The following is a 26,322-nucleotide window of genomic DNA, read 5'->3' on the forward strand; positions in this document are numbered from 1 at the left end:
AGCATTTTGACTCTCGAGCTGCGGTGTGAATGCTATCGTTGAGGACAGCAAACATGCTATCAACGTACTGTTGCGCCGACTTTCTGTCCGGATGACTAGGAGCGCATACATTAACAAATTTTAGCTTGTCCTCAAGAATCGATCGATATTTGAGACTATTGGACGGCACTTTCCAGTTACAGCGGCCCGTTTGGCCACTATGCTTACAGCGTTCTGGCGTTCCAGAATCATCAACGTGGACGTTAAAGGAAAACTGCAAGGGGAGATGATCACTCACATTCCCATCTTCCAGCGGCACGATCGCGCAATCTAGGCGTCAACACATGATCAATCCAGGTGTATACACCACGTTTAATACAAGAATACGTGTACTTTACTGACTGCGGCGTTCCTATGTCAGCTGCTGTGAGGTCATTCGAGGTGATGAAGTCATACAGTAGCTTTGACTGCCTGGAGAAGCCTCTAGTTCTGTACCAATGACGCGAAAGGGTTCACCATGAGGCAACTGGGCGTTAAAGTCACCACATATTCAAATAGGAGAAATAGGACCATATTTATCCAGACACGACTGCAGCCCGTCTAGACACTCAATAAAGGGGGCTAGGCTTGCTCCGGGCCCCTCAAAATAGGGTATATAGGTGTTCACAATAGTCTGCCGTATACCAGCTCGGTTGTTCAGTGACACAGCGATAATTCTATCATTGTCAACAGTAATATCTTGCCAGGAGAGACCTGGGAGTTTCTTGCATATCACAGCTACCCCACCATATGGGCGGCCAGAGTGATGCTGCACCACGTCCGTCATGCTTGATTTCGCAAACACCACATAGGATGATGGCTCAAAGCGCGAGTCCACCGTAGCAAGGGCATCCGGAATCGAAGACAGTTCACTGGGCGTTAGCCACGTTTCGCACAAACACATGACAGAGCAGTTCTGAAGCCTCTCGGCTATATAGGGTGCACTAGCTTTAAACCCGTGACAGTTAAAAGTTTCACAAATAACTTCTTCGGAATGCTTATCGTTCTCTCCACGGATTGTCGACCTGGGTATACCAGTCTCCGCGGTCGTAATCACAGTCCTGGGTGTAGAAGAGGAATCTTCGCAAGTCTCCACTGGTAGACCAGGGACAGTAGAGACAATTTCAGTAACCTCCTCGTCCACATCTGCAGGATTGAGGTTGCTATCTCTGAGTGCCTGCTCTAAACGCCTATTGTCTTCTCTCAAGTTTCTGGCCTCAACCTCCAGCTGACCGACTCTCTGTTTTAAGTCTGTTAGTTCCGATATCAAGTCCGCAAGTTGGATAACGGGCTGTTCCTCAGAAGCGCAGACCGTATCCCCTTTGTAGATCTTATCAAGTTCCTTAGAGGGTATCTGGTTCACCACGCTGTAACCCAGATGAAATATATCCTCAACAAGTTTATGTTTCACCTGCCTATTTATGAGCCGTTTTCCCTTAAGTTGCAGAAAAAGGCCAATACAGGCCTTACACATCACTTTCCGAATCTCCGTCAGAGTGTTCAGTTCTAGTGTAGTCAAAGCCTCCCGTACGGAATTCTGGTTATATTGAAACGTAGTCTCGATAGACTGAATGAACACATCAACAAAGTCAGCACTGTCCTTTAGCTTCAACAGCCCCGAGAGATCTAGCGGCTTCTTCTTATTGCCCCCCGTCACTGACCCTCCGTGCTCAGGGAAGCGGGACTTATTGCACTTTGCACACAGCCATAGGTCGCACAACCTCCATTCGATCGGCCCCTTGTCCTCGTCCTCGTGAGGACAAGGCCCATTCGGTAATCCTGCACACACCTTCATACTATTCACTAGGTGTGACGCACAATACTAATATGAAGTGTCTATAGTCAATGTAAAGGACCCTACAGTGCAGAGTGTGTATATTACCTGTACACTCAGTGCATAGCACAGGCAAATGTCCGACAGGTTTTTAGTCACTTCAAAAGTTCGTTAATTTCCCTCTATACCGTATCTATCCTTACTCCTCGTTAGTTTATTACCACACTGTCACGTTCCGATTCGTTAAACTTGCACTAAAATTTAATTTTGCCCTTTGAAATTGCAAAAAAAGTTGATTTTGAACTGGCGGAGTAGAATGACCGATATGCTTATATGCGGTATGCCATATGCGGTATCCTGGGCATTGGCTAAAGTAGGTCGTTCACGGCCGTACTGATGCTGAAAGGGTGGATGTCGTCCTGGGTGCCGACAAATGGTACCCAGGTTCGAGATCGACTAGACAATAAGCACCCTGGGTGCCATTACACTAGACATCGTTTTGCCTAGCTTACGGATCTTAGGGACGAGGACGTTTCTTGCAATCTCGTTTTATCTCGCGCCGTGGTACTTGCGGCATTAGCAGTGCGCGAAATAAAAAGAACAGATAAACAGAAAAAAAGCGTTTAGGCCTATAGGTCTTTGAAAGCACATTTCGGATGATTTATTCAGAAAAGGTATGTAGGAGGGATATAATTCAGAGAATGAAAAAATTGTGTGATGACAAAATGAATGGATTTGCTGCGTATTTTTCTTGACAATCAGTCGATATGTACAACGGCGCGAGATAAAACGAGATTGCAAGAAACGTCCTCGTCCCTAAGATCCGTAAGCCAGGCAAAAAGAGGCTGGGTGCTGTTTGTCTAGTGTAATGGCACCCAGGGTGCTTATTATCCAGTCGATCTCGAACCTGGGTACCATTTGTCGGCACCCAGGACGACATCCACCCTTTCAGCCCTAGTAGGCTCCTACATGTATTTGCGATACCACAGTATAAGCCAAATCATGCAGTTCAGTCCATGGACAACGCCAGCGTGTGTATGTGTAATAGGATCCCCTGTGCACTGGGCCAATAGAAACACATCAGGCCTCATAGCTAATAATTTGTAGCCGATTTCTTCCTCTTGGCGTCTGCCGTGGAGTAGGCCTATATACTAGTAGTAACAAAAGCCACGACCTCTAGAGCTGTATTCAGAGGGGGCAGGGGTGGATTACTGCCCCCATCCACCTCACCTAAAAACGTGTTTTTCATGCAGATTTCGGACGATTTAGGACGAAAAGTGCTAGAGAGCCTATGTGTGTTTTTGGGGCCAGGCTGTGTTGTGGAAGAATTCGTCTAATTTTTCATAAGAGAGCGACTCTTTACCCAGCTGTCGGTTACCCAGTGAATGAAACTCGTATCCTATTTCACCGGCTAGCCGGGTACCCAATGTCATTATTTCAACCGAGCTTGGAAATACATTTTTACTTCATGACATATTTTCATCGTACGTTATCGACAGCGGGACAATTAATACATTACTTCAATATCAGCACTCATTTATTATCATTGACGATAATACTTGAAATGTTATGTTTATTCCAGCTCAACCCTTCCTTGCCCTCAATTATGTGGACGAAGGGGATGCCGAGAAGATCATGTCTCCATCATCGATGGGAGATTTGATATGCCACTTGATTGCTGGATGAAGGAGGGGAGGCCATATTTTGTTGTTAAAGGTATAAAGTTGTGCATAAAGTCTTCAGATTTGTTTCTCCAAGAACACCGTTTTCAAGTACACCAGTTTATTTGAAACAACTTTCGTGATAGGCCTATATGATCTTACGTTTGACATTCCGAACCGAAATGACCGTTGTAAACTTTCGGTGTACACCATGGAATGGTTTCACCTAGCGTACTGAGGGCTTTGCTTTTCTAAATAACAGCTTGGTACTTAGTACGTCGACACATTCAGCAGGAAACGTTTTGTTCTGAAAATAATACCGATATTTATTGAATGAGGTAAAAAAAATAAATACAATGTTTTGAGGTGGGATATTAATGAGACTAATTTCTAATATGGTACATGCCTAAATCGTTGGTTTCAATATGTCCCCGTTCTGTTTATCATTTCAGCTCGAAGTGAAGACAGCGCTCAAGCAAAAAAGGAACGGAGAATCAAGGAGCTAATCAATAACATAAAGGAACAGAAAACCAAATCAAGAAAACGCCCTCATTCAGAGGTAGGTACAGTCCATATCAGTAACATGACATTTATAAATACTTCGATGACTTGGCCCAAGGTGATGATTCAAGTGGCAATTGTAAGAGTGTAAACTGGGTATAGAACATGTACCAAAAATATGATCGTACTCCTGTGGTGACACGCAACAAGGCAATGCTCTAAAGCCGTAATAAAACATGTACTAAAAGCAGGGACTGTACGAAATGATGTGTCAGTCTGAGTGTCATGAATGCATTTGACGAAATGTCTTTTGATTAGGAGCCGCTGAACTTCTCTAGATGATAATTATAATCGATGCATCCATCCTCATTGTCAATGGGGAATCCTGCAAGATAATTCTCATTGTACTTTCACTTTAGATGGCCTTCAGAAAAGCATTATTATGCACTTCATGTGTAGGTGGTAATTGTGATAGCCATCTAATATCATCTGTCTGCAGAATATAATGATTTTCTCGCAGGACTCCCCCTTTAAACGACGTAAAATACTGATTCACATATTTTCCCCCCAGGAACATGCGAATGCACAACGGATGGATGCCAAAGGATCGCGTACCAAGCAAACAAGGCTCCGTATAGGATGGATGCACTATCGCAGCCAAAAAAGTCGTACAAGCAAATCTACCAGAAAGATGGTGGCGGGATCAGAAAAATTGACATTCCATCTCTAAAACTTTGGTCGAACGATGTCAGAAAAATCGGAGAGAGCAAGTTTTTCCTTGAAGGGAATTCATCCCTTGGAAAATTGTCCGATATGGAGGTGCAGTTGGGAGATTTCTCTGGAAAGAGCATGAAGGATTCTACCGTTGCCAATGGAAATACATGTCTATTCGATAGCTACCTTAGGGCAATTAGTTTGTACTCATCAAAGAGCACACTTTATTTGATGACGAAGAGTTCAACATCAGGAACGAGAGCCGAGAGACGAAACACCGCAAGTAGAGCTCCAGCATCAGGAAGAAGAGCCGAGAGCCGATGCCCCGCAAGAAGAGCTCCAGCATCAGGAGAAGAACCGAGAGACTTAGCTTCGCAAGAAGTGATCCAGCATCAGGAACAAGAGCCAAGAGACGAAGCCCCGCAAGAAGAGTTCCAGCATCAGGAACAAGAGCCGAGAGCCGATGCCCCGCAAGAAGAGCTCCAGCATCAGGAACAGGAGCTGAGAGCCGATGCCCTGCATAAAGAGCTCCAGCATCACGACCTAGAGCTGAGAGATGAAGCCCCGCAAGAAGAGCTCAAGCATCAGGAACAAGAGACGAGAGCCGATGCCCTGCAAGAAGAGCTCCAGCATCAGGAACAAGAGCCGAGAGACGAAGTCCTGCAAGAAGATCTCCAGTATCAGGACCTAGAGCTGAGAGATGAAGCCCCGCAAGAAGAGCTCAAGCATCAGGAACAAGAGCCAAGAGACGAAGCCCCGCAAGAAGAGCTCCAGCATTAGGACCTAGAGCTGAGAGATAAAGCCCCGCAAGAAGAGCTCAAGCATCAGGAACAAGAGCCAAGAGACGAAGCCCCGCAAGAAGAGCTCCAGCATTAGGACCTAGAGCTGAGAGATAAAGCCCCGCAAGAAGAGCTCAAGCATCAGGAACAAGAGCCGAGAGACGAAGCCCGCAAGAAGAGCTCCAGCATCAGGAACAAGAACCGAGAGACGAAGCCCCGCAAGAAGAGCTCAAGCATCAGGAACAAGACCCAAGAGACGAAGCCCCGCAAGAAGAGCTTAAGCATCAGGACCTAGAGCTGAGAGATGAAGCCCCGCAAGAAGAGCTCCGGCATCAGGACCTAGAGCTGAGAGATGAAGCCCCGCAAGAAGAGCTCAAGCATTAGGAACAAGAGCCGAGAGACGAAGCCCCGCAAGAAGAGCTCCAGCATCAGGAAAAAGAGCCGAGAGACGAAGCCCCGCAAGAAGAGCTCCAGCATCAGGAACAAGAGCCGAGAGACGAAGCCCCGCTAGAAGAGCTCCAGCATCAGGAAAAAGGGCCGAGAGACGAAGCCCCGCAAGAAGAGCTCCAGCATCAGGACCTAGAGCTGAGAGATGAAGCCCCGCAAGAAGAGCTCAAGCATCAGGAACAAGAGCTGAGAGACGAAGCCCCGCAAGAAGAGCTCCAGCATCAGGAACAGGAGCCGAGAGACGAAGCCCCGCAAGAAGAGCTCCAGCATCAGGAACAAGAGCCGAGAGACGAAGCCCCGCAAGAAGAGATCCAGCATCAGGAACAAGAGCCGAGAGATGAAGCCCCGCAAGAAGAGCTCCAGCATCAGGAATAAGAGCTGAGAGATGAAGTCCCGCAAGAAGAGCTCCAGTATCAGGGACAAGTGCAGAAAAGCCATGACCATGTGCTTCTTGTGTTTCTTGATGTAGTCTTCGCAGATGAACCCCCATTTCAGTAACTATGCCGCTTCCCAGCCCATACAAAAGAAAGCAATGAACATATTGATGAACTAATCCTGCTCCAGCCGACTGAAATCTGGGGATATACCAATGACATGTTAGTGATTGAAGTTATAGTTAGCAAACATATAGAAACAGACCACTTGGCGTTAACGTGGTTCAAGGATGGGGAACGATTTGAAAGCGGACAAGCATGCAATATTATATTTGTTAAGGACCCAGGCAAGTATTACTGCATAGGGAAAGTCCGTGGCAACGAAGCCCGAAGCAAAACATAGCCAACTCAAAGAAACCTGTAATGGAATGCGGCAGTGCAATTCCTTAGGAGATACATGTATACCGGAGATAAAGATGGACGGTTTGGATATTGACAGGTCAGGGCCCTTCAGAAGTGGATCATTTGGAAACGTGTACCGAGCAAAACAGGTATTGCGAATGGTAGAAAGCGAGGCAACTATAAATGCTAAGATAAGGCACCCTAACGTTGTGCAGTTTTTGGGTGAGGGAAAAGAACCAGGTACTGTATATCTAGTGAACGAATATAAAGACGGGGTTAAAATGGAGGATATCATATTCGACGATGCAACGAAGCAGCGGATGGGCTTGAAGAAAGCCGATAAATTAGACGTCGGACGAATGATAGCACAAGGTTTTGCATATCTGCATCATCTAGTACCGCCAGTTATCCACAATTACATCAAGCCAGCAAATATATTGATAAGAAGTGGATGCTTGATCACGACAAAGATATGCGATCTCAGGCTTATAGCCGAGTGAAATCGCTAACAGCAGTAACCACAACCATGACGGGTATTGGCGCTGGTTCCCCTGCGTACATGGCCCCCGAATGTCTTCTGGAGGGTGCGAAGGCGACCCTGGAAGCGGATGTTTGGTCCTTAGGGATAACAATGATAGAGCTATTTACAGAGGAGGACGCCTGGTCGGTTGACGATGAAATCGATGCAGTGCAAGCTATTAACGACAAGATGATAAAGAAAGAAAAGCCAAGAGCTCCAACTCCAGATCAGTGCTCCTTGGGTGTAGAGAAAGTCATTATTCTTTGCACGCGTAGCGGCAAAATTGCGAAGCTGGCGAAACATTTATAACGGGTCACCGTGATCTCATTGTGGACTTATAGCGCGATTATGGGGTTCTAACTATTTTGAGGAAAGAACAACACGCGACCTTACGCCAACCTATTTCAGTAAAGTGATATGAAGAAGGTATATAGTTCAGGAAATGTTACTAAATAATCATTCCTTATCGTCTTTTGAGAGCATTTTTAAGTGTAAAAAGTATATGCCAACGACACAGAGTCTCTGCAATGGTCATTTTTATCACAGTTGTCTCGCGCAGCCAGAAGTTCTTCACTTATTAGTCTGGCGCAAGCCAAGCGTTCATTGTACTAGACCTTTTTCACCACAATGTAACTGCGCCGAAGAAACACTGCGCAAGATTACCTCGAGCTGGAGCTAAGAATAGATTATGCTAATGAGCATACTTCCACATTAAGTTTTTCCAGAATGTTGCATATCGCGCGAAGCTACTTAGCCTAATACGATCAGGCCCCGCGTAATGGCGCTGAGGCGGGCGCTGTAATCAGGAGAGTGGTTGAGTCACTCTATGTTATTACGGACCTAACCAAAATTGCTTACATCAATGAAAGACCTAATACTGAAACCACATGTCTGTTGACTGTGCTTTAAGAGAGACTGGCATTATGCCAAGTCTCTCTTAAAGCAGTCAACATACACCAATATACCCCCTCACACTCAGAAACCACGAACGCCGACCCCTTGCTGCTACCTTAATACTTCTGGATCAAATTACTCTTTGTGGAAGATCATCATTGTTCAAGTTGATGATATCTCAACATACTGTATTGAAAAAAGTTCGGGATTTGAGATTATGTGAAAGACATATTGTAAAAAGCCTATCAGCATCAGGTTCACAATGGGATAATACGACAACCTGTAAATGCACTTATGAGCCTTCCACGCACTACTGCCATAAATACCGTTCCCAACTCTAATTACTATGTCTTCCAACAAAAAAAAGAGTTTTTATTGTATTCTTCCTATGATCATGATGGAGTAGGGTAATGTACCGTGAAGTCCTGAAAATATATGCTTCACGGTATTCATAGGGTTAATTCGGTGTTTGACAATAACATGCCTTATCTTGTTGTCCGCCGCTTCGCCATTTGATATGTCCTAAGATTACATCAAGCTGTTAAAATAACACATGTTGGCTCAAGGTCCAGACATCTAATATTATCTGATATCAGATGATCACGTCCGCTCCTTGATTGGCGTGTCAATTTCAGAACTTATAAAAACTAGGGGCACGCTGTTTTCGTGACACCTTTTCGACCCACCTTCCATGTAAACTCTTCGAATCATCTTGAACCGTAAGTAATAAACTGATTTAGCCCACTACTGCTTTCCGTCTTCATTCTCTCCTAGGGTAGTCTGTGCTTGAGTTTAGCCAACGGTCTACAGCACCAGGTCTCCTGTGGTTAATAGAGATACCCAGGACACTTGAGTTCATGGTAGAATAGAGTTTTTATGCTGAAACTTGAGTGCAGGCTATCATTGGGTGGCGAATGAAGTCGGTAGTGGTCTATTTCTCTAAAGGTGTGCACAATGGAGCCTGGAATTTTCCTTCCAGTAAATTAACGGGATCGTTGTCGGCTTAACCAGGTTCATATGTTCATGTCTTCAATTCCAAACTCTCTTTTTGTTATAATATCATTTTAACAATTTGCACATATCCGCATGCCGCAGATACGACACGATCTGCGTAACCGTACAATTTATGAGCCAGAACTATCCGAACCAGTCAAACATTGGACGCCCAAGCAACGTCCCGTCAATTCAGTCCTTTTTTTAGAACATTTTCGAACCGAGAGCGGTATAACCGATGAGAAATATCCGTCGTCTTTTGGATCAGTTCTAGAAGAAACTCGATCTAGGTAAAGCCCACAGGCAACGCAAGTTAAATTTGAGGAGGCAGCAGACGAATATTTTGACGACGGTTGGGCAGGTTCCGATACCAAAGATTATAAAGACCAAAGACTTATAAAGCAAACTTCGATAGGGAGGCAGTGTGTGTCGAAAGTGAAATACAATCGAGCGAGACGGAGACGTGTACTGAGAATCCCAAAGCAAATGGCGCATACAGTTCTTATATGCCACCGCAGTGCAGTATGTCATTGGTTAATGCGCGAGCTAGTATCGGTAGCAGGGGTCACCGTGGTCGTCGGGGAGGCAGTCGTGGCTGGCCTCACATCATGTATCCGTCCGGAACGAGGATGGAGACAAAAGAGCTGCCTGTAGGAAAGTCGTACGCCAAGGCCGCATCAACCTTGCCGTCCGAGTCTTTCCGTGGGAAAGACGACAATCAAGGTCTATCGCAGGACTCCCGGTCCGGCGGCGTATCCGCACCTATTCACAAAAATGTGCTGCGTCTTAGGGGATGCAGTAAATCAGAAAATCAGTACAGGAGCTCTGACGGTGACAGTGATGTCTTCGAAAAGGGCAGATATGAAGTGCAGCGAGAAAAGAAACGTGAAATGAATAGGCGTCGCGCAATCGTTGGGAAAGCTAAGTGCAGTGATAAACTTATAGCAGGTCCAGAGCCTGCCAGGGATGTGTTTGTGTACCGATTGAGAAAAGGCACAGTTGAGTCTGATCTCGAGGAATATGTCAAAGAACAGGACATAAATGTGCGTGCTGTTAAACGTTTATCACACCCAGATTCAGCATACTGTTCATTTAGGATAACTGTCGGGAAAACAGACTACCCGAAACTCATGAGTGAGGATATGTGGCCGGAGGGCGTCACGGTCCGCAAGTATGTCGTTCCGTCTAAAAGTCGCGAACAAAACGGACAGCAAGGTGTTGATGATAAGTAGGTCCCTAATTCTTTTACTGACAATAACTCTGGCTACACTTGTGAACACTTTGAAATGCACTACTTACAACAGTAATGGTACTGGGCCTGGTAGACATGAATATTTAAGAGACCTTAGTAAGGATGCGGATTTCCTCTTCATACAGGAACATTGGTTGTATAATGAGCAACTTAAGAAACTTGGTAGTGAAATTGGGAGTACCATTAATATTCATGGTGTCACTGGTATGGCAAGTGAATCTTTGTTGGTTGGCAGGCCTCACGATGGCGCTGCAATCGCGTGGAACGCTCATAGTGATGCATGTGTTAAACCAATTCAATGGGAATCAAAGAGGGTATGCGCTGTGCAGGTTGATAGCCCTGGTTTACAAAATGAAATGTTGTTGATAAATGTGTACATGCCTACTGATGGGCAAGATATTGACATTTTTAATGGTGTCCTGCAAGAGATCTCTGCAATTATAGAAATGTCAAATGTTAATGATGTTATTATTGGAGGGGATTGGAATACCGACTTCAGCAGGGCCGGGTCAGATAATACTAGGGCGTTGTTGAACTTTTTGGAGAGGGAGAGTCTGTTCTGTGGAAGAACGCATGCCGTATGTAATGTAGAATATACATTTGAGAGTAAGATCACAGGCGCAAGATCCCTTTTGGATCATTTTATAATCTCAGAAAATGTTTTTAATAGGATCGAGCAGTACACTGCTCTGCATAGGGCTGACAACCCCTCAGATCACTCCAGCCTTTCTATGATATTGAGTACTGATGTTCAGGTCTTGGGATATGAAAATAAGGACGTAAGAAATGAGTCTAGGCAAATACTAGACTGGGATAAAGCAGGACCTGAGGACATTATGAGATACAAAGAGGCTTTAGATGAAAACCTGAGAGTTATTGCTATCCCGGATGACCTGACACGCTGCGGCGATCCATTCTGTGTCATGCACAATGAGGTAATTGATCGGCTTCATGAGGAGATCATTGCGGCGTGCATTTCGGCTGGGGAGGAATCTATACCTCTAAAACATGTGAAAAGTGGGGTACGTGAGGACCAGGGCAGAGCCGGGTGGACCGATGAGGTGAAAGAGTATAGGCAACGAGCTATGTTCTGGCATAATCTCTGGAAGGAGAATGGTAGGCCGCGGCTGGGGGTGATCGCTGACATAAGGCGCCATACAAGGGCCTTGTATCATCTATCAGTTAAACGAAACAAGACAAATCATGATAGGGTTGCAGCTAATAAGTTAGCCGAGTCACTCGGAAATAATGATAAAAATGAGTTTTGGAAGAATGTGAAGAAGGTTAAGGGAACAAGAGCTATGCAACCAAATAGCATGGACGGAGTTAGTGGCATGGACGCTACATGTAATCTCTTTGGCGAAAAATTCAAAAGTTTGTATAACTCGGTGTCGTACAATGTAAATGAGATGAATGACTTGAAGAGGGATCTGGATTTAGGAATCGCCAGTGGTTGTCGGGATGGTAATTGTGATGCCAGTCATGGTATTTCATTCCAAGAGGTAGTTGGTGGGATCAGGCGATTAAAGCGCGGAAAGACGGATAGTAATCCTAAAATAATGTCAGATCTTTTTATCAATGGGAGTCAAAGGTTGAATGTGTATTTGTCACTTTTATTGAGTTCCATGATGAGTCATGGTTATTGTCCCCGTGGTTTCGTTCAAACCAGAGTTATTCCAATTCCGAAGAACAGCAGAAAGTCTTTAAATGTCTCAGATAATTATCGTGGTATCTCTTTAAGTAGCATCATCGGAAAAATTATGGACAACATTTTCTTAAAAAAGTATGAGAAGGTTTTACAGACCTCGGATGCTCAATTTGGTTTTAAGACTGGTGTTTCTACGGCGGCGTGCAGTTCAATTGTAAATGAGGTCATTAATTATTATAAAAGCTGTAACACAGCAGTATATTGTGTCATGCTGGACGCTAGCCGGGCTTTTGATTGCGTGCATTTTGTAAAGTTATTCCGTCTTTTGACTAAAAAAGGGTTGTGCCCGTTTGCGGCAAGGTTTCTGGCATCTTTATACACCCAACAACGGGTGAGAGTTCAATGGGGGGAATGTGTCTCAGCAGAATTTGCTGTCTCTAATGGTGTGAAACAAGGTGGTGTATTGTCTCCTGTACTCTTTGGTATTTACATAGATGAGTTAGTGGCGAATTTAAAGAAGGCTGGTTTTGGGTGCCATGTTGGTAACCTCTTTTGTGGCGTCTTTGCCTTCGCAGACGACCTAATCATGCTTGCACCCTCATTACGTGGGTTGAAGAAAATGTTGAGTACAGCAAGTTGTTTTTCAATTGACTTTAATATTTCGTTCAATGCATCAAAAAGTAGATTTTTAGTTTTTGGGTTAGATGATCCACCAAGGGCATTGTTTTTTGAGGGCACACAGATACTCATATCTATGGAGGAAGAACACCTCGGTATTATTTTGGGTCCTCGTGTTGATCGGAGAAGAGTAGAGCTTTTAATAAATGACTTGTACAAAAGAACTAACATGTTAATGGCACAGTTCAGATTTGCCCATGCGCATGTAAGGTACGCACTTTTCAAAAGTTTTTGTATGTCTTTATATGGTTCCCAGCTTCTGGACTTGTCTAAGCCTTATATGGAGGAATTGTTTGTTGCGTGGCGGAAGTGTCTGCGACGGGTTTTAAATCTACCATACAGGACTCACAATGATTTACTGCCGTGCATTGTTCACGACTTTTGTATTGAAATTGAACTAGAAAAACGGTTAATGAATTTTATGGGTGGTATGTCTTCATCTAAGAATGTATTTGTCAGCTTGTGTTTTAAACTTGTGTGTCAGGGGAGTGAATCTTCACGGGGGAGAAGTGTCAACATGTTGTATGCAAAATATGGGTTAGATAGGAACAATGTGGACAGCTGGGGAGATATGTTGAGGGTTTTTTATATAGTGAATGATAAGAACGGGCAAAATAGGTTAGCGGAACAGATTAGCGAATTGATGGTCATGCGAGACGTAGGGGATGCGGCGTTTAATCATAGGGAATTAACAGAAATGATTGATTTTCTGTGCACTAGTTAAATTCTTTGAACCTTGATTTTTCACGGATATGTAAATAGATCGTTGTAAACAAGCACCTAGCACCCAGCACAAATCTGTAAATGCACCACATGTGTCAGAACTATTTCTCGACGAATAAACACACACACATTTACATTTAACATTTCCTGAAAATCCACCGCACAACGTTCCGGCTCATACAAAAACAGATTTCGATATCCAATCAACAAAAGTTAAAACACAGTCTACACTTAAACCGAGGCATTCGGACTCTCAAACTCAGACAGAGGTCAATTTTTGAATAGAGGGCGACTAGATCATTCCTATTGTTTGAGATGGGAAAGGGGTGAATTAACTGGGCAATTTAGTCTCTTGTACATTGATGCATGACAGACAATAAAATGTAGGGTTTTTATAGTATAAGTTTATTCGTACTAAGTACAGAAAATCTGTGCAAGTGCATGAAACATTTTGTGCGGGTGCAGACAAATGAACAAACCGTTAATCACCCTATACACATCCTTACGAGGAATCCTTGTAAATACATCTTAAATATACATAGTTACTAAATCACACAGTGCACAAGAAATCTAAAAGTACCTTTATTTCTGCAGTTGAAAAAGAATTGTTCACCTGGTCCCTTATTTCCAAAAGTTCCCTAATTTGAAAAGCCCACGCTGGTTTGACATGGCAGTTTTGCATGACACTTATTCAACATATATCCTAAAGGTGGAAAATTATACCTATTCCAATAGCTTTTCTGAGTAATGTAAGTAAACTTTTTCCCTATTTGTGAACTGCTGCCTGCAGCTATTAACTGGATACATTTACGGGTGTACTTGTTTTTGGCAACCAACATGCCATTTATGAATTTCACCATTCTCTTTTCCAATTGTATTTGAATACAACATTCTTGAATCAGACAGTACGATATGAGAGACACAATATCTGTATAATGCATTTACGCCATGCCGTGTAAAGGTCTTCCGTATTCGGTTTTGTCAGGTCCACTTATTGGTACCCATATAATGACATACAAAAGGTCTTAAACAATCTATATCTTGTGCTCTGGTTCGCTACTCTAAACTGAGACATTAATATGTTCGTTCGTTTATAGAGATCATTTGTACACAGTTGTATCCGTCTACGTCGTACGTCTTGACCGAGGAGTATCCCTAAATGAATTTCCTCATGCGATAATCGGACTGCATTACCTTGAAATACCACCTGGGACGGAGGATCATTATACCCCAAAACAAGAAATGTGCATTTTGAAGCGTTAAACAAAATTTATACTCAAACGAAAACTAACTTGCAACCTTCCACATTTTTCTTAGCCCGAATAATGACGGCGCTAAAATTATACTATCATCTGCATATGCAAAGGCGCCAAACTGATTGTCACAAGTAGTTACTTATTGACGCTTTGCTAAATTTTGATTAATTCTAATTGAAAAGAAATATTTTTCGCATATTTGTGGGAAATTATTTTGGAAATCACCCAATTTTCAACCCCTCTATGGCAACAAGCATTTTTATCCCATAAAGCTAAAATCATGGGAATATATAATGCAAAGAGTACTATGGATCAACCATGTCTGAAGTCAGGAATTCATATTAAATGAATAGTTTCAGGGCTAGCGCAGCTAGAAAAGTCCCTAAATCACGATTTCTTAAGAATTTACACTACAGGCTATGAGCTAAACATACACATTTACCAACATTTTCAATCTATGATTACATCTAATTTCCATCCGAATCGCTTCATTTTTCGTCTGCAAATACCTTGACATATATAGAATTGTGCAGAAGTCTGGTGTCGGGATTATTCTAACACCCTGCCCGAAAAGCCAACTTTAGTGATACTTCCTATGCATTTTCCATTAGGCGTGCCAGAACTATTTTAGCATGTGTTCTCAGTGCATGGACACCGACAATAACAATCTATTCAACCAGGACATTACTATTTTGACCATACTCCCATCCTATTTTCCTCAACATTGGACTTAAAATATTAATTGGTTTGGTAGTGGGACAGGTAAATGGAAGAATAGAATAGTTCTACTCCGAATGGCAGCTGTCTCAAATCATCTTTAAATGCTCTTCAAGCAGACCACGCCAGCATTCAATAAAAATGAAGCAGTCGACGTGCGTTCTCAGTTTCTCTTCAAAACCCGCTCACACTTTGCCCAGCTGTTTTTCAGGGCAGCACTAACCCATTGGCCCTGGAGAGGCGCCATTTTTCGTTCCACACAAAAATTGTTTTTAGACGCCTCGAGGCTACAGTACCTGCTCCCTACAAAATATGGCCTCATCTCCCTTATACCCCTACCCCTTCAATCAGTCACCATAATGTCACCGTTTTTGTGGCATGTTTAGTGGACTGAAGGCCTGTTCTATTCCAGACGAATGAAGCGTAGGCGGAATGGTGGCTTACTTGACACAGAACTGGAGGTATTGGTTGCCTCACCAAACACTGCAAGAGTGGAGCTAAAATTTAGGCCAAGAAACGCCTTAGTTTTGGTTTTGTGCAAAGAAAAGCTCGTCCACACGATAACAAAATATGATTTATCTATTCCGTATTGTTGACACAATTTGACAGAATCTAAGATGGACACGTTCATTGCCCGTGGACGTTTCGACCTGAAGGACGTATCGATTTGGAACATTTGAGGGCAGTGCAAATTCAGCAGTTTGCGTCAGCTGGCAAAGTCTAACGACACGGATAATTCCAATTCGTTGATAATATTTGAGAGTGTGCCACACTTTACAATCCCTCCCTAATGTACCAAAGTGTTTCCCTCTCCACAATACAGGCAAACGTATCCATCAATGGATATACATGTACGTTGGGGACTAATCATCAATGTTCCATGGATCCATGATGGAGAATCCCCATCATAGATCTAGACCCATCCATGTGGTTCCATCCATGAATCGATGACGGAGACTCTACATCATAGATCCAGAGATGGAACACAAGGTCGTATCTACTACCCTGGGCCCATCCATGCTTAGAACCACATTGGTTGTATCTACCATGGTATGCATGATGGGCAATAAAACATCCATGGATGAAACCACATCGTCGTATCTACCATGGGCCCATAATAGATTTATGGATTTTATGAAACCATTTGATCGTTTCTACCATGGACCCATAATAGATCCATGGATGAAACCACATGATCGTTTCTTCCATGCGCTCATCATTGATCAATGGTTGGAATCCATTATAAATTGTTTTGACGCGCCATCAAATAATTTATATCAGCACTGGTGAACTATTCATATTTTCCAGAATTCTGAAGGCTGTAAAATGGGTTTGTATTTTGCTGCCTATGTGCATTTACACACAGGCAAAAGAGTCCATCCTTGGATCATTGATGGACACATGGATGGATCTTTGATATTGATTTTTTTGGAACGTTTTAACAGCGGATCCCATCATATATTCTATAATGGCCGATGTTAGTCCCACTGATGCCCCATTAACGATCCCACTGATCGGAGTTCCGTTGCAGGCCCAATGACCACGTCGGGTCGTACAAGTTGAACGTATGCAAGGAAAGTGGAAACCCATTTGAACAACAGTCTTCAAAGTCCTTGAAAATAAGAATCGTTCATCAATTTTGATATAAATTCGTTGATGGCTCGCCAAAAAATTGCAACGGATTCCATCCTTGGATCAATGATGGACCCATGGTAGTTAAGATCATGGGTTCCATCCATGGATCTATTTTGGGGATTCACTGTCATAGATCCGTGGATGGAACCACATGGATATATCTATGATAACTAATCTCCGTCACTAATACGTGGTTGAAGACTTTCGCCTGAAAGTGGTTGGATCTTCTAATCTTGTAGTGGGTTGTTTTTTTTGGGGGGGGGGGGAGATTTCCAACTACTATAAGCAGGTTTACTGCACTGCATTGTTGCTTCTTCAATACTTTATCACGATACCTACACATCTACCATATGAGTCTGTGAGCTTGCATCCTCTATAATCCTTTACTCGCCTTTAGGCCTTAAACTTGTAAAATGGTCAATAGTTTTGTGCTGAAAATAAATGGTACCACGAAATTTGACATCCCATGACATGCATGAAATGCAAAAGACATGATAGAAAGACAAAAGTTAAGATCATTGGGACGCCTTTGGTATGACACTCCTTTCAGTACATTGCTATATGCTTTGCAGTGTAGTTTATTGCACGTTGACACGTTTCTGCACAGAATTTGCATGGACATGCTTGTGCATAAACATGGACAGTTAGTGTGCTCAAATGTTAGACTAACCCTTCTCAGTACAGGCTAACAAATGTGCATAAGCATAGACCGGCGGGCAGAAAATGCATGCTGCATACCGTCTGCAGACTGGGGGTTTTCTCATGAGTCAATAAAATCTAAGGTTTGGAATTAGGGGAACATATCAGTAGTTGCTTTGCGCCAACTTTTTTTCAAAGTTTGTTTTCTTATATTTGAATTACCTGTGAATCATCTTGCAGGAAGATTTTTTTTGGGTGTGCATGACAGATGACGTACTTAATACAGAACATGTATATTGTATCGGCCTGTTGTGCCTCGTGCGCCTCGTGCGCCTGGTTGATTGGCCGGCAAGGTTGGGTTCGTTTCAAAGGCAGCATTTCATAAAAAAGTGCTGAATGACATGGGTAAATATAATTAAAGATAACAGAATGAAGAAACCCAGGGAACAGAAAACCATTGTATATCAAACACCCACCTTGACAGTTCTCCTCTGTCTCTTGATGTTAAGTGAAAATACCGGCCTCTTTGACATTCTAAACAGGTGTTGTTAGGCCAAATAAAAAATGTTTTCAGGCAAATGTTTATTACTACAGTCCTGGTCACAAGATACATCCTAGCTGATTAGCATCATGTAGGCCCTACGTGCTAAATCCGTGCGAGTCACACATGCATGTAGCGTGCCAGTGGATGCACTTGGTTCACAGTTAAAGGAATTTAGGCCTACACCCCAACTCGTGGTGTATCGCAAAGCCTGTTTGCACAACGGCCTAGATAATCTTTGTTCTACCGTTTGGCATATACCTGAAATGGCCTCTTATTTTTTAGTGTGAAAATCACATGGCAACTGTTGAGATGGTCCCCTAATTCCAGATCTTAGATTCTATTGACTCATGAGAAAACCCCCAGTCTGCAGACGGTATGCAGCATGCATTTTCTGCCCGCCGAAGCATAGACATGCTTGTGCATTAGCATGCACTAGTAGGAGGCGTTTTCCGACTAATTAACGGTTTCTCCAACTTTTTCCTCATTTATCCAACGTTTCCCCGATATTGTCCAACTTTGCTCCGACTTTGTCCAAAAGGTCGGATTTCCAGAAAACCTGTTAAAAATTATAGGGCTTCCCAAAATAGGCTATTAAAGATTACATGTCTCTGCTGAATGTGATTAATGAGGTGTGATGCAAACACCCCGTGTGACCCTAAGTGTAAATAGTAATTAGCTCATCTCCTTGGACCCTTTGCATGTCACACATGAGTGCATCTGGGTCTGCCCACTCCATGTTCACACAGGGAGACGTTTATAAAATAGGCCTAATTCTATAAATGGAAAGAAACAAAGACAATACTGTTTCATGTATATAAAAAAAATATTGTCATATTAAGTCGTGATCAGGAACATGTATAAGTTATTTACACACAACTGATAACATTTTAGCACAAATACCTTTTTATAAAGTTCAACACTATTATTTTGGCATTTTTATAACATTGCACACATTGCAACTGTAAACCATGAAAATCACATTTTAACTGTGAAACATGAATTTTTTGTGAGCATTTTAGATTTGAGATTTTCTAGAATGCACCATCAAATTGGAACTTCAAGAGCCATACCTTATTGCATAATCATTAAATTTAGCAGCCAATGCAATATGTGAGTCCTCCTTTTTACACCACCATGCACGATTGAACTTTTTGCATTGCGATGTAAGGATCAGTTAAATGTCCTTTTTCTGCTGCAACATACTTTCTGGTTCCTATTTTACAAATAGATTTGAGTATGGCGTACAATTCAAGCAGTTTAATAACAACTATTTTACCAATGGTAACTGTATTATGCATGTAAATTATACAGTTCAGTACATCAAAAAAGTCTTTATTTGTTAGGCTTTGTTTGTTATGCTTTATCAAGTTAGGACCATTTTTGTAAAAGGCTCCTCTGCTTGAACATGGAGTGGGCAGACCCGGCCAGATGCACCCATGTGTGACATGCAAAGAGTCCAAGGAGATGAGCTAATTAGTATTCACACCTAGGGTCACTATGGGCGTTTGCATCACACCTCATTAACCGCAATCAATTAAGGCCCTTGACCTATATTTGGGAACCCCTACTATTTTTCACAGGTTTTCTGGAAATCCGACTTTTTGGGCAAAGTCAGAGGAAAGTCGGACAATGTCGGAGAAATGTCAGATTAATCATGAAAAAATTTGAGAAACCGTTAATAAGTGGGAAAAGCCTCTAACTAGTTATGGGCAATTACTGAGCGCAAGTTTTGGGCTCTTACTGACTCGGTGCTTGTCCTTCACAATCTTAAAGTTGCACAGGGCTTGGACACAAATGTGCAGAAGCATGGACATGCTATTTGTGGCAGTCCATTTTATTTATTTATTTAATAAAACCTCCTAAAAGGAGAAGAATATACAAATTAAATACATCAATGACATAGATAATGCACAAAATAGATAATACATATTGCACATAATACAGTACTGATATTTGTATAAAGTGCACGTGATATTAAAAAGCTTTGGTGAGTAATTTGGCGAGGGTCCTCTCAGTAGAGTCTGGTTTGTTATAAGATTCACTGAAAATTAAGGACCGTAGTGAATCAGTAACCCATCTGGGGTATTAAAGCCTGACTTGCCTCGCTGAAATGTGAGAGCAGCTGTATGTGATGATGAGAACCAAGTTTTAGAATAGAGTCCATAATGGGTACATTTTACAACAACCCCAACAGATAGATGATTAGATAACAACGCTATATTCGGGTCCCTCATCACAGGGGAGCACCTTTTAAAAATACGGTAAAATACCGAAACCTGTTGGTCATGAATAACATCGTTGACACTTAATATACCAGCAGCATTCACAAGTTTGGTGTCATGGCTGCGCTTAGGGATACCAAAAATAAGTTTGATACAAGACCCCTGAGAGGAAACCAGGGAGGCGATGTGAAGCGTCGCACATCCATAAACTAGAAAAGGGCACACGGCCATTTTCCACAAATGAATTTTAACCTCAGACGAGAAGCCGGGAGAGGAGAAACCGGAGCTCAATAGACCGAAAGCTCTGCGCCGTGCGGCAGAGATCCTGTTCTGTGGGTCACAGGTTTCATATCGCTTCTTAAGTTAACACCAATGATTTCTAAACTGTTAGTGATAGCAATAGTGTCATCACTAAGGCATAAAGAGGGGGGTGGTTTCAATGAACACTCCCCCAAAACTATAGCATTTGTTTTGACGATTCAAAAAACGAAGCGCCACTTCTTAGATTAACTGAAACATTGTCAAGAAGCACTTGCAGTCCGGGAACACTAGCCGCAATTAAATTTATATCGTCGGCGTATGCTATGTATTTAAGAGGATGTTCAGCTATCCTGACACCACATTCAGTATTCGCAAAAGATCACACACCAAGTCATCAATAAACACAGTGAAAAATATGGGTGAAAGAACACTCCCCTGGCTGATGCCTTTAGTAATCACGAAAGTAGTAGTCTCCACTCCATGCCATGTCGCATTTGCCTTCAGTTTGGAGTACCAATCGCATAAATTAACCAATGGCACAGCGGAATTCGTGGTAAAAGTTTATAAAATAGCCCTGCATGCCAGACTCGATCAAAACATTTTTCTGCATCGAGGCAGCAGGTAAAAACTCCCTTTTGGATTAAAATATGTTGCGACATCGTGAATAAAAGAACAGGCAGTGTCAATTCCAAGAGATTCACTGAAACCAAATTGTGTATTGCTACGATTGTCAAGCTTAGTAATCACTAAAAGTACGAACATCTTGGAATAAGTAGTACTTATGGTAATTGAACGATAGTTAGCAACAATATTAGGTTTTAGATTAGGAAACAATAGTGTCTATGCGCATATCGGCCCCAACAACCTTAGGAATCAGTAAAAGTACGAACATCTTGGAATAAGTAGTACTTATGGTAATTGAACGAAAGTTAGCAACAATATTAGGCTTTAGATTAGGAAACAATAGTGCCTATGCGCATATCGGCCCCAACAACATGCAAACGCAACATGGTTGAGAATAGCGAAGTTAACACTTGACAGAGTTCGTCGGACATACCATACTGTAAATGTTCCGCAGTGACATTGTCTGTACCGGCAGATTTGCCGCGCTTGAGCTTAGAGATAATTTCCCACACATATCATATGAAGTGACAGAGCAATCACAGGACACATCACAAGTTGGTTGGAGCACGGCGGTAGAACTGACTGGATGCAGACTGAGAAGTTGACTTCCTACGCTTAACAACAACATTTGCTATCTAAATCTGGTAATGGTACGCAAACGCAATACGTGTACGCACAAAATGACCTTCTGCTAATTTGCAAATTTATGGAAACCAAAAGTTATCTGATGAATAAATTACTCTTAATTATGACCTATTTTAATTTCGGCTGGTAACTAAAGACATGGTGCTGTTTCACTGCCATCGTCCCCCTACGACATTAACTTTTCCCAAAGGTGGGTTCCTGAAAACTTGGCTGAATTCCTCCTTTTGTGCAGCTCCGACAAAAGCCGGTCTTCACCAAGGTGGGTTTCTGAAATCTCGGCTTTTCCTCTCCTTGTGTAGCTAGGACGGGAACCAATCTCTTCTAATTCACATTATAGGTGTATAGATATAGAAAAGAATGACATTGTGTGAAATCAACATTCAACATGAACCTTATCAGTCCATATTTATATCGTTCCAGTTCAGTCAAGCAAAAAAATGAATATTCAGTTTGTTCTTGCTACTATTCTCTTGGTTGGCATATTTGGGCCCTCCGTGTGCCTCTCTTACTCTACACCTTTGAGCACTTGGTATACAGACGAAACAACCACCCCGTATCCCGACGAAGCGACCACCTCGCGTACAGGTAGGAAAAATCAACAGCAACAATATTTGTTCTCCAGAAACCATAACTAAAACATCTCGTTTACACCCCCACCCCCTTTTATTTGCCTGGACGCACTTTTGAAGCGGTGTTGAAGTAGAAAATGACCCCTTGGAAAAAGTGTCCAGTCCTAATGTGTTTAGATGACTGATTACGGTACATGGTTCTATCGGGGCAATGATAAAAAAATTTGACCCCGGATATCCTATTCTGGGATATTTCAAACTTGAATTTCTGCATGATGAAAGAAGAGTCTAAATCAAAAAATATGTTACACGTCATTCGAGACACCATCAAACGGGATCTCTAAGGCCTTCTCCGTTCTTCCTTCCAAGCACTGCTGTGCGGAGAGTCGAAAGATGGTGTTGGTGTCGGTGTCGGTGGTGGAGAAGGAGGGGGGGGGGACCAGTAAACTCCTATTATTTGTGTTGGGTGACAGCATTAGACCTTTTTTTCACAACCTTATTTCTAAGAGTGTACGACCATGTTAAGGTCTTATAGGCCTACGCCGCTCGACAAAAATGTTGAATTTGTAATTGAATGTGAATACATTGTGTACTTTCAATTGCATAAATACATACTGAATATAATGTTCAGCATTGGTTTTATGTAGACAGATATACTAGTACTATAAATACCAATTTTCAACAAATTCGTATTCATAATAACTGCACTGCGGCATTGTGTATTATTGGATTTCTATTTAACTGACCACAAGTAATTACGAACGGTGTGCCCCTTTAAGATTGTCGCATTTGATTCTCTTCCAGTGGGTCGAAAGTGTACAATTGAGCGATGTGTAGAAAATAAAGGATATGGCTGTAAACCAGTGGATGATGGTATGTAGTTCTAAAGCACCTTGGTTACAACTGTTCATTTTGATAATGGATGATGCATTAGCCTCGTTTTTACCACAAATGTTTTTGTGCGTCAAATAGGACCTCTTTTTGTTGGTATCAAATGAGCAAAAGGCACACACTCGGTTCATTATTCCTTAAATCTATGACAAAGTAAGAGGCGTTTTAGAAAAAAATTGATACTCCTTGTGCTTTCTGTTCATAAGTCAGGAGTTTCGGAAGAGGAAGTCATTGCTTCGGAGGGGCTCATCAAGATGGTAAACATACTGACAAATGATAACTCCAGTCAAAGATTTCATCAGCGAATGGGTAAATGAACGCCAAGTTACGTGGTATAATGTACGTCATTTTGCCCCACACCTCGTGGTTAAAAGTGCGTGTTTGATTTCTGTCACACCAGGCGACACTAAATCCGTATTGTTTCATTTCAGCCGACATTATGAAATCAAATAGATTTAACGTCACATGTAACGGCAAGTGTAATTACATTGTATATCCTGATATACTGCCTCCAGGCTGTTCTTATGTTAAAGGAATAAATGTGCTTGAATCATTTTATAAAATCAGGAGTGCAAAATCCTTTAATTTGGATTGCTTTTGAAAAACCTTATAGGTAGTTGTTTACCGGTAAAATGAAAAAATACTCATCGTTTTTGAGATTCTAAAAAGCCACAAAGGGTTTTTCATTCTGCTGAAGTACCGCTACGGGGTGCATACTTGAGCTGGGCGGCCAATCCTTAAAGCTTCTTTAAAAAACTTTATTTCAAAGGGTGTATGTAACTATTTTTGGTAATGTTTTTATACCCACCGTTGCGGATTTGACTGGGCCGCTCGAAAGTTCCATTTTTACAAGAGTGGATCGATTGGTTTCGGTGGCAGCCTCTCTAATGGCATGTTTCTTACCATTTCAGCTGGCAATTGTAAGACCCATGTCGAGGTTGACTACGTCGAGAAGTGGACTTTTTACAAGACTTACGATCAGTGGGGCCAAGAGTGCCGATGCCAATCGGACGGGTTTGTCGTCTGCCACTAAGCCTCGGCCAAGTCGCCAGCTGCCTGACATCTATGTTCAAGTGAGGAAACCATGCATGTTTGAAAATACGTACTGTTGCAATGACAGCCAAATCACAATGTAGATGCCCAAATGAGAAATAAATATGTTGGCTTGAGAAGTAGAGTAACTATTGTTTCCTCGTTATCTTTATCGTATCCCAACAACAATAACCGTTGTGCTGATAGATGTCACTTAGAGCTCGAGGGACACCATTGTGACGTCATCGTAAGGTCCTTGATTACCCCGATACTATGCGATCACGTCGGAGCTCATGGATATTTGCTTGACTTTGCGAGATCAAAAGGTTGGGAATAAGATGGGACAGGATTGGGTTCAATCATATGTACTCGATTATGCTAATCTATATATCAATACTAGAACTGGAAAACGCCTCTTTATGTCTACCACCGCCTTAACCGCTGGATGGAATCTCCTAATTTTTCGTGTGTGCATGTAGATTTTACCCGTGAAGCCATTCAGCTACGTCTCCAATCCATATTTTTAGCGCAAAATGTGTTTTTAGGGTGTTTTTTCGAATGAACATCCTGAGATCGTGTATTTTTTTTCGTATGAATAGTTGGCCAGGGAAACGGCTCTGCCATCTGCCATCCAAGTCCGGCACCTGAGTTATAAATGCGTGATAGCCCCAGTAGTTCCAGGAATTCCGGTGGTCTAAAAGGATGAAGACTGGCCTAACACGTCACCGACCCAAGTTCGAAACCCGCACGCGCGCAGTGTTCAATTTTGTTCCCGTTTTTCTCGTGATTCTTATCATTTTCAAGTGAATATAATTTCTTTCCTATTTTTTCCGTGATTCTTATCGTTTTTAAGTGAATATATACATACACTAGTGAATCGCATTTCACGCTGTAAAAAGCAAAGGCCAAAACTTGGCTGTTCTGATCACGCAGATATTCTACTTTACACGTACTCTTTGAAAGATGGATATACGCACATCGACGGTGAATCGGCATCCCAATCCGGCACTCAACCCACAAATATTAAGCAGCTTTACCGAACACTCCATGCCCCAAACGGAGCACGCTTAACCGCTAGTTAAACTTGTCTGATACTGAGAAGACGGTCCTGAGGAATGGCTGTGCGTGGTACCCAAGCCTCCCCCACCCTCCCTGCCTCCAACATTTTGTACTCACAACGCGTAACAAATATTCATTCCAGTACGTAGTAACTTACCATGATTCTCGAACCAAATGGAAAGGATTATTTAAAATGTTTCCTCGCTCTATATAGTCCCACTTGAACCGCGCCAATTGGCTGTATCGATACATATGTACGTAGTACAGTCTACCATGCACTGTACACTACTGGACGCAAGGGCCCAAAGCGCCGCGTAGCAGCAAAAAAGCGAAGCTGGCGAAACATTTATAACGGGTCACCGCCACTTATTATTGGACTTATAGCGCATTTACGGGGTTGCAACTATTTTGCTTTATAGTGTCACCAGGAAAGAAAAGCATGCGACCTAACGCCGATCTATTTGTATAAAGTGATAATTGGAAGGTATATAGTAGGAAATATCAATAAAATAATCATTCCATGTCGTCTTTTGAGGGCATTTTTGATTGTAAAAAATATATGTGTACGTCACCGGAGTCTCTGCAATGATAATTTTATCACAGCAGTCTCGCGCAAGTAGAAGTTATTTACCTATTAGTTCTTCACTTATTGGTCTGGCGCAAAGCCAGACGTTTTCCATTACGATTTCACTACGATGTTTGACCAGAAGGAGCAGTGCGCGAGATATGCTAATGAGCAGACTTCCCTCGTTTGAGTTTCGGAAGAATGTTCCATATCGCGCTAAGCTGACCACTGTTGGCTGACCATGACAGGCGTGCATTGGACTGGTACAGGTTGGAACTGAACATT

The 26,322-nt window shown here is 42.4% G+C and overlaps 2 protein-coding genes across 11 annotated transcripts in view; one reads left to right on the forward strand and one right to left on the reverse strand.

Annotated features, from left to right (window-relative positions):
• LOC135493600 (glycine receptor subunit alpha-2-like) overlaps positions 1–26,322 on the reverse strand; it is a 387,954-nt gene that overhangs the window by 218,037 nt on the left and 143,595 nt on the right. The gene's annotated exons all lie outside the window — the stretch shown is intronic.
• Positions 8,719–24,562, forward strand: LOC135493829 (uncharacterized). Of its 2 annotated transcripts, none has more exons than XM_064781415.1 (5): positions 8,719–8,803; positions 22,342–22,506; positions 23,295–23,363; positions 23,813–23,860; positions 24,293–24,562. In XM_064781415.1, the coding sequence occupies exons 2-5, from the start codon at positions 22,359–22,361 to the stop codon at positions 24,412–24,414; spliced, it is 387 nt and encodes a 128-aa protein (XP_064637485.1). In that variant the 5' UTR covers positions 8,719–8,803; positions 22,342–22,358; the 3' UTR covers positions 24,415–24,562. The 2 variants fall into 2 exon arrangements, with proteins under 2 accessions (XP_064637485.1, XP_064637486.1); XM_064781416.1 differs by having other exon boundaries at positions 23,813–23,854.

This window comes from Lineus longissimus, chromosome 9, assembly GCF_910592395.1.
Source record: "Lineus longissimus chromosome 9, tnLinLong1.2, whole genome shotgun sequence".
NCBI classification, from domain to species: domain Eukaryota; kingdom Metazoa; phylum Nemertea; class Pilidiophora; order Heteronemertea; family Lineidae; genus Lineus; species Lineus longissimus.